This window comes from Myotis yumanensis, unplaced genomic scaffold (genome assembly GCF_028538775.1).
Source record: "Myotis yumanensis isolate MYYU_CA2020_CCGP unplaced genomic scaffold, mMyoYum1.0.hap1 SCAF_16, whole genome shotgun sequence".
Classification (NCBI taxonomy): domain Eukaryota; kingdom Metazoa; phylum Chordata; class Mammalia; order Chiroptera; family Vespertilionidae; genus Myotis; species Myotis yumanensis.
Genome location: NW_027223767.1, coordinates 53,055,133 through 53,072,354, shown reverse-complemented (window position 1 = coordinate 53,072,354; position 17,222 = coordinate 53,055,133). Strand labels below are relative to the sequence as shown.

Sequence of the window (17,222 nt, the reverse complement as noted above, 5' to 3'; positions counted from 1 at the left end):
ACAAGAACTGTAACTATGGTGACCACTACCTTGTTTACCTCCAACTATAAAGTAAAGGCTCAGCTTGCCTCTGGATCTCTCTCTCTGTGGCCTCAGCCAGGCACAGGAAGATCCACGGAGAATAAAGAGAGAACCTGGCTATGCTGATCATCTGAACGCTGTCTCTGTGTCCTTCATTCTTCGCCGACTCTGTCCACACCTTTGGGAACCCCTGGCCCGCTGGGGCTGGACCCCGCAAAGGCCGAGTGTGATGGAATGAGGCCTGAGCTGGTCAGCCAGGTGGACTAGTGCAGTGTCCAACCTTGGGCACGGGGCTGGGGTGGGAGAGCTCAGGGCACAGAGTGGGGGTGGGGGTGCTGCGGACACTCTGGCCAGTCTGAGGGCCTCCCAGAGCAGGGTTTGCACCATCGCTGGCTTAGGTCTGTCTAGCAGGCCCACCAAGGGTCGCGGGACACATGACAGGTTGTAGACACCATTCTGGATAAAGCCCCGCAGGGACCTAAGCCGATGTGCCTTTCTGGAGGCCCAGCTGGAGGTTGGCCCTCTCTCGGCCTCTGGCGGGCAGAGGTCAGGGTCCAAGGTTAGGAGCAGAACGCCAGGTGGCGGGGGGTGTGGGCTGCACACAGGGCCGGGCCTGACAGGAGGACCCTCTTGGCCTCCCTCCCGGGGCTTCTCGCATCTGCGCCACCTGCTGAGCCTGGCCACCCTCTCCTCCAGCCCGTCCACGACCCTGGGCCCAAAGCCCCAGGTGACCCAGGGTCCTGCAATCACCAATTCCCTCCTCCTGGCCACAGAAGGTCTCGGAGCAGTGGTTCCAGGTTCTCCCACACGACCACAGAACAAAACACCTGCGCACAGCACAGGCCCATCTGTAGCTGACCCTGCAGCCTCAGAAGGCAACGCTGGCCCTTGCTGGACACCGTGCACCCCCATGGCCCTTACCTGTTCCTTCCTAGCCATTAGAAGCTTTTTAAAAAATAGATGTTTAGATTGATTTTGGAGAGAGAGGAAGGGAGAGGGAGAGAGAGAGAAACACCTCCTGCACACCCCCTACTGGGGATGGAGCCTGCAACCCGGGCATATGCCCTGACTCGGAATCCAACCGGTGACCTCGGTTCCTGGGTCCATGCTCAGTGGCTGGGTCGCACTGGCCAGGCCCATAGGGTTGTTTAAAGTGCTGATGGACGCCTGTGGGCTGGCCGGTGATTTGGGGGTGCAATTCCCTTCGGGGTTAAAGCGAACCTTCAGCGGCATCGGAGTCTTCTCCAGGCTGATTGGTTGTCCAAACTTCCCTCTGGGCACCAGGACCCCCCCCCCCCCCCCAGGTCTGGGGGCGGCGGGCAAGCGATCCCTTTCGCCAAACTTTTCTTCTCAGAAACAAAACGAGAACTATCAGCCCTGAATTCCCCACGGTGTTCACCGCACCCGGGTCTTTGTGATGCAGTGACCCTCGCGGAGGAAAAGAGCTGGCGGGGACCTGCCAGACCCGGAAGTTTGTAAAACCCTGTCCCAGGGCCTGGCGGGAACCGGGCTGCCCCCCGGCCGCGCCCCCGCCTTTGGGCCAATCGCCCCGCAGGAGCCGCGACTAGGATGTCCGGGCCCCGCCCCCGCCCCGCCCTGGCCCCGCCTTTGGGCCAATCGCCCCGCAGGAGCCGCTACTAGGACATCCAGGCCCCGCCCCCTCCCGGCCCCGCCCCGCCCCGGCCCGGCCTTTGGGCCAATCGCCCCGCAGGAGCCGCTACTAGGACATCCAGGCCCCGCCCCCGCCCGCCTGGCCCCGCCCCCGGCCCCGCCTGGTCCCGCGCGCTCCAACCCCAGGCCCTCGGGTCCCGTCCGCAGTTGGCCACGCCATGGATCTGGGGCTCGCGGGCCGCCGGGCGCTCGTCACCGGGGCGGGCAAAGGTGGGCCGGCGGCCGGGGCGGCCTGGGCGCGGGGGAGGGCGGCGGGCCGAGGGCGCCCGCACTGAGCCGCGCTCCCCGCAGGCATCGGGCGCAGCACGGTCCAGGCGCTGTACGCGGCGGGGGTGCAGGTGGTGGCCGTGAGCCGGACCCAGGGCGACCTGGACAGCCTGGCCCGCGAGGTACGGGGCCGCCGGGTCCTCGCCCAGCGGGCAGCGGGCGGGGCCGAGGGTGGTCTAACGCGCAGACTCCGTGCGCTCCCGAGTGGCCGCCTAGGGAACGGCGACGCCTCCTGGGCTTGGAAGGAAGCTTAGAAGCCGGGGGCTGGGGAGGGGAGGGCAGGGGGAAGTGGACTGTGGGGGGGCTCCTGGTCCCCAAACTCTCAGGGGCCCAGAGGCCACGCCGACTCCCTCCCCGCTTCCTCAGCATCCGGGGGTTCTGAGCCCTAAGAAGGTGGCCTGCTCCTAGGGGAGCCCTCCCCCTCCCCCGTTGGTCTGAAAGGTCAGCCACACCCAGCCCCCCTTCCTTGTGGGGCAGAAGCCCTGCTGTGCCCCTTCTCGGCACGGAAACCGATGGCTGTGCCACCTCCCACAATGTGAACACAGTGCCCCGGGGTAGAGACCGTGTGCGTGGACCTGGGAGACTGGGAGGCCACGGAGCGGGCGCTGGGCGGCGTGGGCCCCGTGGACCTGCTGGTGAACAACGCCGCCCTGGCGCTGCTGCAGCCCTTCCTGGAGGTCACCAAGGAGGCGTGTGACACGTGAGCCCCTGGGGGCGGAGGGCCCCTGGGTGGGAGGGTCGCCCCCAAAGCAGCAGCCGGGTCCCTGACCAGGACCCTCTGCCTCCAGCTCCTTCGATGTGAACCTGCGGGCAGTCATCCAGGTGTCCCAGGTGAGCCACCCCAGGTGAGCCGCCCCCCAGGCAGGAGGGGGCCAGGCTGGGGACCGGCGGCCTCACGCCTCTGCAATTCCAGATCGTGGCCCGGGGCCTGATCGCTCGAGGGGCCCCAGGGTCCATCGTGAATGTGTCCAGCCAGGCCTCCCAGCGGGCACTGACCAACCACAGCGTCTACTGTGAGTGCCCCCAGCGGCACCCCACCTCCCCACCCCCAGCCTGCAGCTGGCCCCGCCCACTTACACAGTCCCTCTCACAGGTGCCACCAAGGGTGCCATGGACATGCTGACCAAGGTGATGGCTCTGGAGCTCGGACCCCACAAGGTGGGCCTGCAGGGGTGACCCCCATCCTTGGGTGCCCGGGGCCCCCCAGCCCACTGTGCTGAGCCCCCCGTCCCCGCACAGATCCGTGTGAATACAGTGAACCCCACGGTGGTGATGACGCCCATGGGCAAGGCCAACTGGAGCGACCCCCTTAAGGCGAAGGCCATGCTGGACCGGATCCCGCTGGGCAGGTTTGCGGGTGAGTCGGCAGAGCCCAGCGGGGGGTGTACCAGGGGCCCCAGGCCTGCCTGGGCGAGGAGGAGGGAGGGAGCGCCCGTCTCCCCTGCCCCCAACTCTGCCCGCAGAGGTGCAGAACGTGGTGGACGCCATCCTCTTCCTGCTGAGTGACCAGAGCAGCATGACCACGGGCTCTGCTGTGCCAGTGGACGGGGGTTTCCTGGCCACCTGAGCCCCGCCCCCCACAGCCCTGCTCCCTGCTGAGCCCCGCCTGCCCTCCCCCGCCCCCCAATAAACACGATTCTCCTGCTCAGCCCGCACTGATTCCTGGGCTGCGGGCAGGTGGCCAGAGCTCAGGGCTCGGTGTGGACATGAGTCCCAGGTCGGGAGGTGGCCATTCACCACGGGTCCCAGGCAGGTGGCAGCCTGGCTCTGGGGCCTGAGACTTTTGGACGTGGCCATGTGGCCACCTTTCCGGGAGAGGCTGGAACCTTCCAGAGGTGGGACCTTCCAGAAGTTTCTATAGTTACTAACTGGCTGTTTAAGAACCGAGTAGCAAAGTTCCTGAAAACCTCGCAGTTGGCTCTGCAGGCCAGTGAGCCCTCTCCACCCGCGGCCTTCCGGTCACGGCCCTGCCTGGAGCGGTGCCCGTGGCCTGGGGGTGAAGTCCGGGTCCCTGGACCATGGCTCCGGGTCTCATCCCCCACCCTCTCCGACCTGCGTGCCCCACGGCCCACTGGCGGCCCCTCCCCACCTCGCTGTGCTGACCTCTGCGCCTTTGCCTGGGTCCTCAGCCTGGATGCCCTCCCTCCTGACTTCTCGCAGACTCAGCGCCTGATGCGCCAGCCTGGGCGGAGAGGGGGGGCCGTGGGGAGGGGCCCACACAAACAGGGCTCCACGGCCTGACTGCTGACTGCCCCCCTACACCTTGAGCCTCTGTGTGCCCCTCCCAGGGGCCCATGCCAGCACCGGGCTTTCTGCCCTGGGCCGGGGCTAAATCCACTGGCTCCCACTCCCTCTGGGCCGCCTGCTTTGGGTTGGGGTGTGGGAGCAGGCTCACCCCCTGCACCAGGGCTGGTGGTTAGAGGCAGGAGTTGCTGGAGAACGTTTATTGTATAAAATAAGGGGCCGCCCTCCCCGGTGCAGAAACAGAACCCCCCCCCCCCCGAAAGTCCATCCTGGGGCTGCCCTGCAGCCTGAGGGAGACCCTGCTCCCTCCCAGCCGTCCGCGGGCCAGGGCAGGCTGGAGCCGTGCCCCACGGAGGAGGCAGCGTGGCTGAACCCCCCCCCCCAGCCCACCCCATGCTTCTAGCCCTTCCCCACCCTCCGTACCCCCCACAGACTCAGACACAGGACAGCTCAACACGACAGCAGACACGGCAGGGGTGGGGCCGTCCCCGGGCTGGGCTAGAAGACCGTGCACTTCTTCCCCGGCTTCTTGACCGGGGGCGGGCACAGCACTGCCCGGATGGCCTCGTCGAACACCGTCTTCAGGCCGCGCTGGGTCAGGGCGGAGCACTCCAGGTACTTGACTGAGCCTGGGGCGCCGGGGAGAGGAGAGTGAGGGGGAGGGCGGGTGCGAGCCGGCGGCGATGGCCCGGCCAAGCCCACTCACCGATCTCCCGGGCCATGGCCAGGCCCTGCGGGTAGGTGATGGGCGCCAGCTTCTTGTCCCGCAGCCGCTCGATGGTGTCTTTGTCGTCCCGGAGGTCCAGCTTGGTGCCCACCAGGAGGATGGGCGTGTGGGGGCAGTGGTGCCGCACCTCCGGGTACCACTGTGGGGACGGAGCTCTGACCCTACCCCTCAGGGGCTTCTCCCCCAGCCCGTCCCCGACAGGCAGGCCACGGCGCCCCGAGACCCACACTGAGCCCTTCCTGCTTCACGGGTGACACTAGGTTTGATGGGGGACAAGAACTCCCAGCCAGGCCCTGGCTGGTGTGGCTCAGTGGATAGGGTGTCAGCCTGTGGACTGAAGGGTTCGGGGTTCGATTCCAGTCAGGGCACAGGCCCGGGCTGCTCGATCCCCAGTAAGGCACGTCCAGGAGGCAGCCGAACAACGATTCTCTCATCATTGATGTTTCTCTCTCTCCCCCTCTCTCTTCCTCTCTGACATCAATAAAAATATATATTTTTTAAAATCCCCAGCCGGAAGCTTCCAGGCCTGTTAGGGGCTCCCAGCCGGGGCCCTTCCCTTCTCTGAGAGCCTCGCTCGCCACCCTGCCCAGCTGTACCCTCGGCCCCCAGCCCGGGGAACCCCACGCCGAGCCAAAGGGCACCTCCTCTCTCTCCAGAGGACCCTCAGCCCGTCCCGTCGGAGCAGGTCCCCGGGCCCCCTCCCCTCGGACAGGCCCCCGGCCGCCTTGCCCTACCTTGGCTCGGACGTTCTCGAAGGAGGCCGGGCTCACCAAGGAGAAGCAGATCAGGAAGACGTCCTTGGGAGGAAGGAAGGAGGGCCCGGTGGACGGGGCCCAGGAGGCCCCTGTGTCCCCCCCCAGCACCTCGGGGCCCCCCAGCCACCCGGCTGCCCGTCACCACCTACGGTTTGCGGGTAGGAGAGCGGCCGCAGCCGGTCGTAGTCTTCCTGCCCGGCCGTGTCCCACAGCCCCAGGTTCACCGGCTTCCCGTCCACCATCACGTTGGCCGAGTAGTTGTCGAAGCTGCAGGGACGGAGGGAGCGTCGGCCCGTGCCCCCCTCCGGCCGGGCCCCGCCCGCCCCGCACTCACACGGTGGGGATGTACTCTCCCGGGAAGGCGTTGGTCGTGTAGCTGATCAGCAGGCAGGTCTTCCCCACGGCGCTGCGGACGGAGGGCGAGGCCACATGGCTCCCGGGCCGCCCGGGCCCTCTGCCCCGGAGGGCAGCCCCGCCCGCGGAGCCCCAGGCCGGGGGTCCCGGCGCGGGGGACCCGCCGCGACTAGGGCTGGGGGAGGAGGACCCGGGAGGCGGGCCTCCGGGCAGAGCGGTGGGTGCGGGAGGGAGGGAGGGGCCGGCCAAGGCTGCAGCCCGGGGGAGGCCGGGCGCCCCCGCCCCCCAGGCCCGGCAGCGGCCGGTCCCGATCCCGATCCCGGAGCAGCAGGTGGGCCTGGCTGGAGGCCTCGCCCGGCAGCCGGGACCCCGCCCCACCGCGCCCTCTGCCCGGCCGCACCCTCCAGCCGCGAGCCCCGCCGGGCAGGATGCCGGCCGTCCGGCCCGTCCCGCGCGCCGCGCGCACTCACCCGTCGCCGACCACCACGCACTTGATGGCCTGCATGGGCGCGGGCCGGGCGGGCGCGGGGCCAGGGAGCTGCGGAGAAATGCCCGCGCCGCAGCGGCCGCGGACCCGAGCCGAGCGCCGAGCGCCGAGCGCCGAGCCGAGCGGCCGGAGACAGCCGAGCGCCGCCGAGCGTCGGGCGCGGAGACAGCCGAGCGCGACCGCCGGGGGGCGCGGGCTTTCCGGAGAAGGGGGGTGGGGGGCGGGCAGCACGCGGTGCCCCCTCCCCCGCCTGTGCTGGAGCCCAGGCCTCCCCGCCCCCCTCGGGTTCGGTGCTCCCCGAGGCCCCGCGACTCCGGCCAAGGGGCAGCCAGGCCGGCGAGTCCCACCCCCCTGCACGTGCGCGGGTGGTCGGTGTGCGCGTGGCTGCCGCTAGGAGACCCCTCGCCGGCCTGTCCGCCCTGCAGCGGGGCGATCGCCAGTCCCCCCCAAGGGGCAGCCCAGCCTCCCGTCTGAGCAGTCCCTCACTGTCCCCACAGGGCAGCAGGTTAGGGGGCGCCCGGCAGCACCCCCGGGTCTTGCCTGCAGGGCCGGGCCGTCCCCGAGACCCTGGGCAGCGGGGGGGGGGGGGGGGGGGGGGGCGCGGGCTGATGTGGAAGGAAGGCCCAGAGGCGAGAATGTATCACAAAGTGAAAAAGTTCTTTATTCCAGAACAGCCGCAGCCGTCGCGGTTACACTGTGGAAGGCGGTGCGGGCGCCAGGGGGGAGGCTGGAAGGGCTCTGCCCCCCGAATTTCCTTCCATCGCCGCACGTTTTCTCAGGCGCACGTGTCCGGGTGGGGCGGCGGAGCAGGGAAGGGGCGCTGGCCACTCCCGCCTGTTGGCCGCCCAGGCCCCGCACCGCCCAGGCCGCCCGGGGGTGAGCGTGGCGCCCACCGTCTTGGCACTGGTTTCTCGGCACCAGCTGCACACCTCGCCCGGCACGGCCAGGCGCCACCGTCCTGCCGCTCCTGGGGTCTCCCCGCCTCCCCTCACTTCTGGGGGCTCAGGGCCCTCACGGGGGACCCCTGCACGTAGGCCAGGACCGCGCTCTGCAAGAAGCTGGCCCTCTGGGCCTCCTCCTCCCGGATGCGCGCGATCTCCGCCTCCCGGAGCCGCAGCTTCTCGCGGAGGCAGGCGTTCTCGCTCTCCCGGTCCAGCAGCGCCTCCCGGTGGCCACTCGCCATCACTGCGGGGGAGGAAGCTCAGTGCCGGGCATCAGCCACGGAGAGGGCCACAGGGAGGCCACGCGGGGTTTGGGCCCCCCGCGCGGGGTTTGCCCCGGTCCCATCGGCGCCTCCCAGAGCCCAGACCTCGACGCAGCCCCGCTCCGACCTGGGACCGGCGAGACCGGGTCCCGCAGGGCCGCGGCGGGGCGGGGGCCGGCTCACCTCTCAGCTGCCGCTCCAGGGCGGCCACCTTCTCCTTCAGCGCCTCCTGGGCGGCCAGCTCCGCCTGCAGGCGGCCGTTCTGCTCCTGGAGCTCCACCCGCACCCTGGTCACCTCCGCCACCTTTTCCTGGTCCTTGTTGCTCAGCTCCTGCCAGGCACGTGGGTGAGAGGGCGGCGGGGCCAGGCACCCCGGGGCCCCCGCAGGCCGGTTACCTGCTGCAGCTCCTCCAGGCGCCGCCTCAGCGCCTCCACCTGCAGGCCGAGCTGGCTGCCCCGCGCCTGGGCCTCCGCCACCATCTGCTTCTGCTGCAGGCAGGTGCCCTGCGCCTCGTCCCGCGCCTGTGCCAGCAGCCGCAGCTTCTCCTCCAGGTGCGCCAGGCGCTGCTGCTGCAGGTGCCCAGGGGCGGGTGAGTGCAGGGCGCGGGGCCTGCCTGTGGCCCTGGGGGCTTGGCCCCAGCTCGTGCCCAGGGACCGGCGGGCAGCAGTGAGGAGCGACCCGGCTCCAGCCAGGGAGCTCTCACTTGAACGTGGTCAGCGCACCTTCGCCCATCACTGCGTTTTATCCAAACGGGCTCAACCAGGCCGTGCGGCCGATGGCCCAGCTCCTTCCCCACCTGGGGCTGGACATGGTGTCAATGCAACAGGGTCCGTTCTGACTGCCCCCGCCTGCGTCCCTGGAGCTCCCCCCCCCTCCTCTCCCTGCCTCTGACCCCATCTCCCTCTGCAGCCCTGGCCTTGCCTCAGGCCCCGCCTCCAGGTGGGCACTGGGAGCAGGGGCTGGCCCTTCCTGGGCCGTGGCCTCACCTCCTCCAGGCGGACTTGGTTCCTGGCCTTGATGAGCTCCTCCTCGGCCCGGCCGCGCTCACTGAGGGCCGCCGCCTTCGCTCGGCTCAGCTCCTGCAGCACAGAGACCCTCTGGCCCTCCTCCCACCGGCTCTGCCCACCAGGTGAGGCTTCCATGGCTGAGGGAGCGCCCATGCCCCCTCACCCAGTCCCTCTGGGCTCACAGGTGGGTCCCCGAGATCACAGATGGGCACCCAGCGCGGCCTGTGCTCACCTCCTCCAGGGACAGCCGCGCGGCCTCCAGCCTCTGCACCCGCTCCTGCAGGGCCCGCTCGCTCTCCTCCAGGTGGCGCGCCATGTGCTCCACCTGCCCGGGTGCAGGCGGGACAGGACTGTCGGGCTGGCTCCAGCCTTCCCCCCGTGGGACCCTGACCCTGGGAGGCAGGTGGATCTCCGGGACCCTGTTCCTGCCAAGGGGCTGCCCCGAGGGTCTCAGGAAGCAGAAATGGAGGGCACGTCCCAGCGCCACACCCCGGAGGCACGGAGCCCACGGCAGCCTGCGCTGTGGCCCCCCGTGTGGGAGGGGTCCCTCTAGGCCCTGGTTAGGAGGTTCTGGGTCTGGCATCTGCTGGGGCACGTGGAAGGCTGCCACCGAGCACCCCAAGGGAGTGAGGGGAGCCCAGCCAGGGGTGTGCTGTGGGGACATCAGGCTGCACTGAGGCGCCTGCAGGCCCCAGGCGGACATGGTGAGAACATGAGGCCCGACAACGCCACGAAGGAGGCACCTCCTTGATGCGCAGCTGCTCCGCGTCCTCCAGGCTCTGCCGGGACCTCCTCTTCTCCAGCTCCAGGCGCTCTGGGGGCAAAGGCAGGCGTGAGCCGGCTCCTCGGGCCCCTTGTTCCCACGACTCCACCTGCCCGCCCGGGCTCCCGTCTCCAGGCCCTGCCGGTGCCCACCCTCGGCCTGCACGGCCCGCATCTTCAGCTCGGCCGCCGTGTTGGTCAGCTCCTGCTTGGTCAGGAACAGCTGGTCCTGCTGCGACTTCACTTTCCGCTCCAGCTCGCCCACCTGGAAAGCCAGCTCCGTGGAGGGGACGCTCCGCCCAGCCCTGCACTCCCTGGGGCCGGGCCCCGCACCCCCCTACCTGGCCGCACCCCTCTACCTGGCCCCGCACCCCCCTACCTGGCCCCGCACCCCCCTACCTGCCCGCACCCCCCTACCTGCCCGCACCCCTCTACCTGGCCCCGCACCCCCCTACCTGCCCGCACCCCCCTACCTGCCCGCACCCCTCTACCTGGTTCCGCAGAAGCAGGTTCTTCTCGTTGGCAGCAGACAGGTCTCGGAGCAGTTTAGACTCCCGCTCTGCAGCTTCCTAGGGGTGAGAGGGGAAGGGCACCTCTGGTTGGCCACCTGCCACCACGTCCCGCCTGCGCCTACACCGCCCCCTGCCCACCCACCTGCTGCTCCAGCCTGTGCTCCTTGGCCAGCTTCTGTGCCAGGCTCTGCTGCTCCTGCCCCGCCGTGGCCAGGAGCTCCCCCAGGTCCTGGGCCTTCTGCTCCCACAGCGCCAGGGCGGCCTCGGTCATCTGCAGCCTGCAAGGGGGACAAGTCCCGCCCCCTCCATGAGCCCCGCCCCGGCCTCACCTCCGCCTTACAAAAACCTCCCGTCCTGTCCTCACTTTCGCCAGGCCCTATTCACCTCCTCCAAGCAGCCTTCCGGGGTTACCACCAAGCCGTTTCCCACCTTTTGCACAGGAACTCGGGTCCGTGTCTGCACCCCCTCCTCTGTCCCGTGGGCCTGTCTCTACAGCGTTCCGGAGCCTCCCTCCCACCGCCTGCCCTCCCGCCACTCACTTGGCCTTGAGTGCGTTGATGATGGAGTGCCTCTCGTCCAGGGCCTCCTGAAGCTGTCCCACGCGCGCTGCCGACACCCTTCGGGCAGAGGGGGGGGGTCAGGAACCCAGAGGCCAGCCCCCCAGCCCCCCCAGCCCCGGGCCCTGGGGCAGCGTCCTTTCTCCTGCTCCCACCACATCCCAGGCACTGGGCTGGGGAGCGCCACGCTGCCTGTACCCTCGAGCCAATGTCGTTGGAGCACACGCCACGACCTCACTTGTGAGCAGGTGACGAGGCTCAGGCTAGGCCACCCCCAGGTCAGAGGCACGACCGACCCCTGGGCGTCCCAGCTGAGCCCAGCTCACCGGCTGCTCTTGGCCATCTCCTCCCGCTGCTTATCGATGGTCTGCATTAAGTCCAGAAACTGGGGACAGAGACGCCAGAGCCCCGTCAGGGCCGGGCTCGGTGGAAAGGAGGGGACCCCACCAGGCGCAGGACTGCGGAGGGGGAGTAGGTCCCGCACAGGGGAACCGGCTCACCCGGCCAGAGGGTCAGACCAGGGGAGCAGCGCCAGGGCCTGGTGTCGGCCACCGGAGAGGGTCCAAGCCCAGAGGAAGGGAAGGTGGCGGGGCCGGGGCCGGGACCAGGAGGGCCTTCCACCACGCAGCCAGGCCGGGCCGGGGCTGTGTCAGGCGGCACCGTGCTCACCTGCTTGGACTTCTCTTCCCGCAGGTGCCGCACCTCCTTGCTGAGCACACGGGTGCGGGCCCGGTTCTCCCGGACGGTGGCCTCCCGGTCCTGGTTGTGGTCCATGGCTTGCTCTGTCGGGAGGCGCCGAGTTACCCACCAGGGGCTGGCTGCTCAGGCCGGCCCGAGCTCAGAAGCCAGCAGCCCGAGGACCAGGCCTGTGCGTGGCAATGGCTCACCCATAACCATGCAGACACCCAGGGCACTGGGGGCTGAAGGGTTCAGCGTGGGTGTGGGGGGCGCCAGACATGGGGTGGGGGGCACACACGGAGAGAGGCGTGTGCCCTCCGTCCCCAAGGTCAAAGGCCACGGTGTGACTTTTAAGTCGTGAGCTCCTGTGTTCTGGAAAGACCTGGGCAGCATTTGGAGAGGGACCAGCCAGGATTAATGAGAACAGCCGGGGTGACCCAGAGGCAGGCCCAGAATGAAGGAGCCAGAGGTGACACGGGCCAGGCAGCCCCAGCAGGAGGAGGAGAGCTGTGCGGGGTTCCAGCCGAGTGTGGGCCCCTGATGGCTGGCAGGACGAGGAGCCTCAGGGAAGGGCGGGGCACTCTGCTGGGCCTGGGCCGAGGAGCCAGCATCGCTGACGGGAAAGGGCCGTGGAGGCCGTGGCTCGGGCCTGGCGGCCATGAACTCAGGGGTGCCACCCGAGGCAGCAGCTCGGCCGTCAGGGCAAGCAAGGCCCGGGGCCACACTGCCTCAGCTTCCTCATCTGTGAAATGGGTGACCGCCCTTGGGGGGATCTAAGAACCAAATGAGCAGGTTCCAGGAGCGGCTCTCGTTCCCTTTTTAATCTAGGGACAGCCCCTCCCTCGGAGACGGGGCCTCGGGCACTTTATGGTCCAACAGCTCCAAACAGGGCGCCCGTACCCACGGCTCTGAGGACGTCGCTGGGGACGTTGTTCCCGGCCAGCTCCAGCCTCCACAGGGTTCTGTTGCTGGGAAGACAGCTCACCAGGGCCCGGCCACCCAGGAGGCCGATGTTATTCCAGCGCAGGTCTGGGAGGAAACCTCGTCACCTGGGGAGCCGGCCTGGCCAGGATGCTTCCTCTGGGGCATCACCAACAGGCAGGAGCCCAGCGTGGCTCCCCCAGCCTCCTGACCCCAGCCCTCGGCCCCCGGGACAGGACAAGAGAAGTGGCGGGAGGGCGGGGAGCCGGCCGCCGGGCCTCACCCAGCTGCTGGAGGCTGGTGTTGCCCTTCAGGGCCAGGGCCAGCTCCTCCGCGCCCTGGTGGCTGATCTGGTTGTTGCGAAGGTCCAGCTGCCGCAGGGTGAGGTTGCCCGCCAGCGCCCGGCAGAAGGTGGCGAAGGCATCTTCCCAGGCACCCAGGTTGTTCCACTCCAGGGTGAGGCTGCGGGAAGGGTTGAGGAGCACCTGCTCCCATGGGGTCCCTGGGACTCGGGGGGGGGGGGGGGCAGGCCCGAGCGTCTCTGGCGGGAAGTCTGGAGCCACGTGTGGAACCTGTACCCACCTAATCCCCACAGATGGACGGGAAACAGGGGCAACCGGCTGGAAGGTCTGAACCCTCAGGAGCAGAACCCAGTACTCTGGGGCCAGCCCTAACCGGTGCAGAGAAATGGGGGGCCGGGGAAGAGGGCGGGGGGCCGGGCGGCACCTTACCTCTGAATGGACTTGTTCTGTCGGAGGAGTTTGCCCAGAGCCTCAGCCCCTTTGGCCTGAAGGTTGTTGCCCTGGGTCAGACAGGAAGAGGCAGACCCGTTGTCCGGGCCGTGCACAACCCACAGGGCCCTGGTCAGGCCGTGGGGGAGGCCAGGCTCGGCTCCCTGCCCGCAGTGGGCCACCTGGGGCCGGTTTGTTTGGTTTGCTTATGGGGACCCTCTGGAACTCACATTCCCACCCTCAGAACACACACACACATGTGCACACACACACACATGCGCGCGCGCGCACACACACACGTGTACACACACACACTCGCCCAGGACCCCCAGGACACAGTGACGCTGGGTGCCAACAGTTCTCACAGACAGTCTCCGGCCACCGCCCAGACCCCAGGTCGCCGGGGCACCCACTTCCTCCCCCTCGGCAGGCCCCTCACCTTCAGATCCAGGAGCCGTAGGATGGTGTTGGCACACAGCCCCTGGAGCAGCAGTGTGGCCCCTGTAAGGGGGCAGGGCAGTCACTCTCGGCCCCTGGGGCCCTGGATGGGCCCCATCTTGGGACACCTCCCCAGACTCCTGGGAGGGAAGCCAGTCCCGGCGGCCCCCCACCGGTCAGGTTCAGGCCATTGGCCAGGAGCCCCGTCCTGTGACAGGTTTGAAATACCGACCACCTCTGCCCAGCATGCAGCCAGGCCGCCAACGCCCGTGCCCACCAGCACCCTGGACTCTCCTAAGGCTTCTTGGTTACAAAGAGCAATGCCCTCTCCCCCGAGCTTGCAGAAGGGACCTCGCTGCCTGCTCTAACTCCAGGGCCCAAGAGGAGGAACCTCCCGGGACATGGGGGATGGAGTCTCTATTGGGACAGAGGGCCGGGCGCGTGCGGCCATGGAGCGGCGGGACAGAGGGAGGCCGCCAAGGCTCAGGGCTCAGGCTGCCCGGCCCGCCGCCCACCTTCCTCGCTCAGCATGCAGTCGCTCAGGACCAACTCCGTCAGCTGGGCCTCCTTGGGCAGCAGCGCGCCCAGCGCCCGGCAGGTGTCCAGGGTCAGGCTCTGCGTGGCCAGGTCCAGCCGGCCCCGCGGCAGCTCGTGCAGTCGCTGCAGCACGGTCTCCTGAGGCTCGGCGCCCCTCTCCCTGCACAGCCGGCTGTAGGAGCGCAGGAACTCCTCCATGTCCCTGGGCAGCCGGCGGGGCGCCTCCGCGCGCCGCGGGAGCCAGGCCCCACCGTCTTCAGAGTCGGGGCCAGCTCCCAGGGGTACAACGAATGGGCTGTACAGGTGGGGGGCCCCAGATGGGCAGGGGTGGCATGCGGCCGGCCCGGGGCCTCGGGTCCCGGCCCTCCCGTAGCAGGGCCGGGCCGGGCGTCACCCGAACACGGGACCCCAGACTTCGCGCCGCGCACTGCGCGACCCCCGCGGCGCCTCAGTATCCAGGAAGAGCAGGGTGCGCCGGGAACGGCTGGAGGAACTACAACTCCCAAAAGGCTTTGCGGAGAAAGGGTGCTCATCACTGGCCAATGAGGGAGAAGGGGCGGGCGCGCGCTGGGACGCCAGCCCGAAATCGAGGCAACGCGCTCCGAGCCAATGGAAGGGGACGAGGGCGGGGCTTAGGAGGGCGCGCTCTGGTGTGATTGGCTGGATGCATGTGGGTGGGGCTAAAGTGGGGCACGCTCCCAGCTCATTGGCTGGGAGCGCGAGGGCGGGGCTCCGAGGAGCGCACGCTGCGGTGGCGGTCATGGAGGGAACCAGCGCCTGCTTCCGGAAGGTGAGAGGGGGGCGTGGGGTCGGGTCAGGAGGCACCCTCTTAGGGCGGGCGCATCCCCAGAACCAAGCCGCGACCCCAGCCTGTGCGCCCCTCGCGGCTCCCCTCCCGGCGGCCGGGGTGAGGCACAGCGACCCCAGGCCCCGCCTCCGCAGTCGAGGACCCAGTACCGGGGGTCCGCCCTGACGGTGGGGACCCGGCGGGACTTGGCCTGAACCGCTGGGCGTGGAGCGCAGATCCCCGCAGCCCCGGCCGCCCCTCGCTGCTCCCTGCGCTTCCGTCTCCCCGGAGCCGAGGCCCCGTCGCAGCTCGGCCTGGTGTTGGGGCGCCACCCGCGCTTCCTTAGCCCCTGGCACAGCCAGGCACCGCGACCTGCAGCCGACAGGCTCACCCCTCAAACCTCAGCGCCCCCGGCGACGGGGAGCGGGCGCCGGTCCTGCTCTGCTCCGAGCCCTCGACCGGGAAGGTGCGCCCGGGGCCTCTGCCCGTGAGCCTTCCTCGCCCCCGCGGCCCCAGGGCGGCTCCAGCCTTACCGAGCAGGGGGGCTGCCCTGGCCCAGGCGTTAGTCGCCGAGGCAGGTGACCAGCAGGTGGCCGAGAGCCCCTCGTGGCAGGTGGAGGCGGCCCGGGGCGGTCCTCCATCGCACCCGCCTGGACAGCCCTGGGGCCTCCCCAAGGGCCCCGAGCAGGCTCTTCCCAGGGAGGGAGGAGGGCTGTGGTGCCCGCCTGACCGGGCGGAGGTGAGCGCATCACCCCAGGTCCACCGGTCCTCCAGTTCCTGCCCCTTTCTCGTTGGGGAAACTCCCTGCGCAGCCCGTCCACAGGGGGCGGATCGGCTCTTCCTGGGGGTCTGGGCCCGCCCTGGTGGCAGCAGGGACCAGCAGGGGGCACCAGGCTCCGCTCACTGCTGCCCAGTGCTGGCTTCCTACCCTTGGGCTTGGGCCCCGCCGGTGGGCAGACCTGTGAAGGGGCCCACAGGGAGCACGTTCTCGGGCCGGGGTGGGGGTGGGGGGAGCACGAGGCTGCCCAGGATTCCTGGAAACGCGCCCCAGAGGGGCGGCTGGCACCTGGGCTGCTCCCACCTGCCCACCACCCAGTCCCCACCCTGGGAGAGGCCAGAAATCACACCTTCCCATCCACAACTACCTGCCCGCGGGGCCTGTGGTATCGGGTTGGGGGGGGGCCAGAGTCACTGTCCTGTTGGTCCCCCAGGAACTGGTGAGCAAGCTGCTGCACCTGCACTTCAAGGACGACAAGACCAAAGGTGGGGGCACCAGCCTGGGGCGGGAAGGGCAGTGGGGGCTGCGCTGGCTCTGCAGGGGCCTGGGAGGAAGTGGGGGTGTGCAGGGCAGCATCCCCTGGCCAGGGCGGTAGGAGAGGGCGCTCTGGTGACCTGCTCCCTCCACCTTGCAGTCAGCGGGGACGCGCTGCTGCTCGTAGCGGAGCTGCTCAAGGTCTTAGTCGTGGGTGAGCCTGTTCTCCTGGTCCTGCCTGCACGTCTCCCCTTTGCCCACACGTGGCCTTGAGGCCTCCTGAGCTGCTGGCTCCGCAGCTCACTTCCCTCCTGTCCCGGCAGAGGCGACCGTCCGCAGCATCAGGCAGGCCCAGGCGGAGGACCTGCCCTGTGTGGACGTGGAACAGCTGGAGAAGGTGCTGCCACAGCTGGTAGGTGGGCCCGGGGCTTCTGCCTGCTTCCCGCCCGAGAGGAGGGCGAGCTGAGGGCTGGGGGTGGGCTGACGCCCAGCAGGCTGAGCGCTCTCCCCCCACAGCTTCTGGACTTCTAGGGGCTCCCACCCGCACTGAGGCCACCTGTCCAGCTCCGACCAGCCCAGCGCCCATGTCTTCTGTGGCTTCTGGCTTCAGACAGGAAGGGCCCAGGCCATGCACTGTTGTCCCCCGGGCGCTCCGTCTGCCCTGCTGAGGGCCTGGATGCCGCTGAGGGGTCGCTGTGGGGACCAGGCTGTGGCGGCAGAAGCGGGGCGTGCAGTCCTGCATGACATCAGAGCAGTGCACCTCCTCCCCGTGCGCTGCTCCCAGACGCCTCCCGGAGCCGTAAACTTGTTCTCACAGCAGCAGCAATAAATCAAGGCCATTCTCCCAGGCAAAGCCTCCCGCTGCCATTCATCTCCCAAGTCAAGCAGCCGCAAAGCCGACCCTCCATCCTGGCAGGACGCACGCTCCTGGCCGGCGGGGGGGCGGGGGTGGGGGGGCTCACCCCTGCCTCCGACAGGGAATGTGGGTGTGGGCAGGGCCTGCTGGTGGAGATGCTGGGGGGCGGGGGGAGGGGCCTGAAGACCAGCTGCCTGGGCAGTGCCAGGGACCAGCAGGTCAGCCTCAGGCCATGCCTACCCGAGAGACTGCTGTGTGCAATCGCTAGAAGCAGGGCTGAGGTCTGGCTGCTTGGGATGCTCATGGGCCTTTCGGGCCCCGACACCGGCAACCTCATCCCCCGCCCGCCTGAACTCTGAGCTGAGCTGCTTCAACAGTGCCCAGGGCAGCAAACACCTGAAGGGCTGTAGGTCGAGTGACTATGGGCTGGGGCAGAGCCACCCACCTCCACCA

General features: G+C 69.4%; 4 protein-coding genes across 4 annotated transcripts; 2 read left to right on the top strand and 2 right to left on the bottom strand.

The window, feature by feature from the left end:
* The first annotated feature begins 1,796 nt into the window (after nucleotides 1–1,796).
* On the top strand, nucleotides 1,797–3,607 carry DCXR (dicarbonyl and L-xylulose reductase). Its single transcript, XM_070393198.1, has 8 exons — nucleotides 1,797–1,902; nucleotides 1,984–2,081; nucleotides 2,505–2,659; nucleotides 2,748–2,790; nucleotides 2,873–2,972; nucleotides 3,053–3,117; nucleotides 3,199–3,316; nucleotides 3,423–3,607. Exons 1-8 carry the CDS (start codon nucleotides 1,851–1,853, stop codon nucleotides 3,524–3,526), a joined length of 735 nt encoding a protein of 244 aa, XP_070249299.1. The 5' UTR covers nucleotides 1,797–1,850; the 3' UTR covers nucleotides 3,527–3,607.
* A 1,004-nt stretch (nucleotides 3,608–4,611) lies between these two features.
* RAC3 (Rac family small GTPase 3) lies at nucleotides 4,612–6,587 on the bottom strand. Its single transcript, XM_070393356.1, has 6 exons — nucleotides 6,510–6,587; nucleotides 6,020–6,091; nucleotides 5,835–5,952; nucleotides 5,665–5,727; nucleotides 4,910–5,069; nucleotides 4,612–4,832 (listed from the first exon to the last, which is right to left on the bottom strand). The coding sequence occupies exons 1-6, from the start codon at nucleotides 6,542–6,544 to the stop codon at nucleotides 4,702–4,704; spliced, it is 579 nt and encodes a 192-aa protein (XP_070249457.1). The 5' UTR covers nucleotides 6,545–6,587; the 3' UTR covers nucleotides 4,612–4,701.
* A 577-nt stretch (nucleotides 6,588–7,164) lies between these two features.
* LRRC45 (leucine rich repeat containing 45) lies at nucleotides 7,165–14,800 on the bottom strand. The gene is made up of 17 exons (XM_070393354.1): nucleotides 13,853–14,800; nucleotides 13,339–13,400; nucleotides 12,900–12,970; nucleotides 12,452–12,630; nucleotides 12,148–12,276; nucleotides 11,239–11,351; nucleotides 10,896–10,954; nucleotides 10,552–10,629; nucleotides 10,155–10,290; nucleotides 9,992–10,069; nucleotides 9,654–9,765; nucleotides 9,482–9,552; nucleotides 8,971–9,063; nucleotides 8,718–8,810; nucleotides 8,127–8,300; nucleotides 7,914–8,061; nucleotides 7,165–7,711 (listed from the first exon to the last, which is right to left on the bottom strand). The coding sequence occupies exons 1-17, from the start codon at nucleotides 14,070–14,072 to the stop codon at nucleotides 7,515–7,517; spliced, it is 2,013 nt and encodes a 670-aa protein (XP_070249455.1). The 5' UTR covers nucleotides 14,073–14,800; the 3' UTR covers nucleotides 7,165–7,514.
* On the top strand, nucleotides 14,598–16,760 carry CENPX (centromere protein X). Its single transcript, XM_070393357.1, has 5 exons — nucleotides 14,598–14,664; nucleotides 15,873–15,924; nucleotides 16,074–16,127; nucleotides 16,237–16,325; nucleotides 16,430–16,760. The coding sequence occupies exons 1-5, from the start codon at nucleotides 14,635–14,637 to the stop codon at nucleotides 16,442–16,444; spliced, it is 240 nt and encodes a 79-aa protein (XP_070249458.1). The 5' UTR covers nucleotides 14,598–14,634; the 3' UTR covers nucleotides 16,445–16,760.
* The last annotated feature ends 462 nt before the right edge of the window (nucleotides 16,761–17,222 follow it).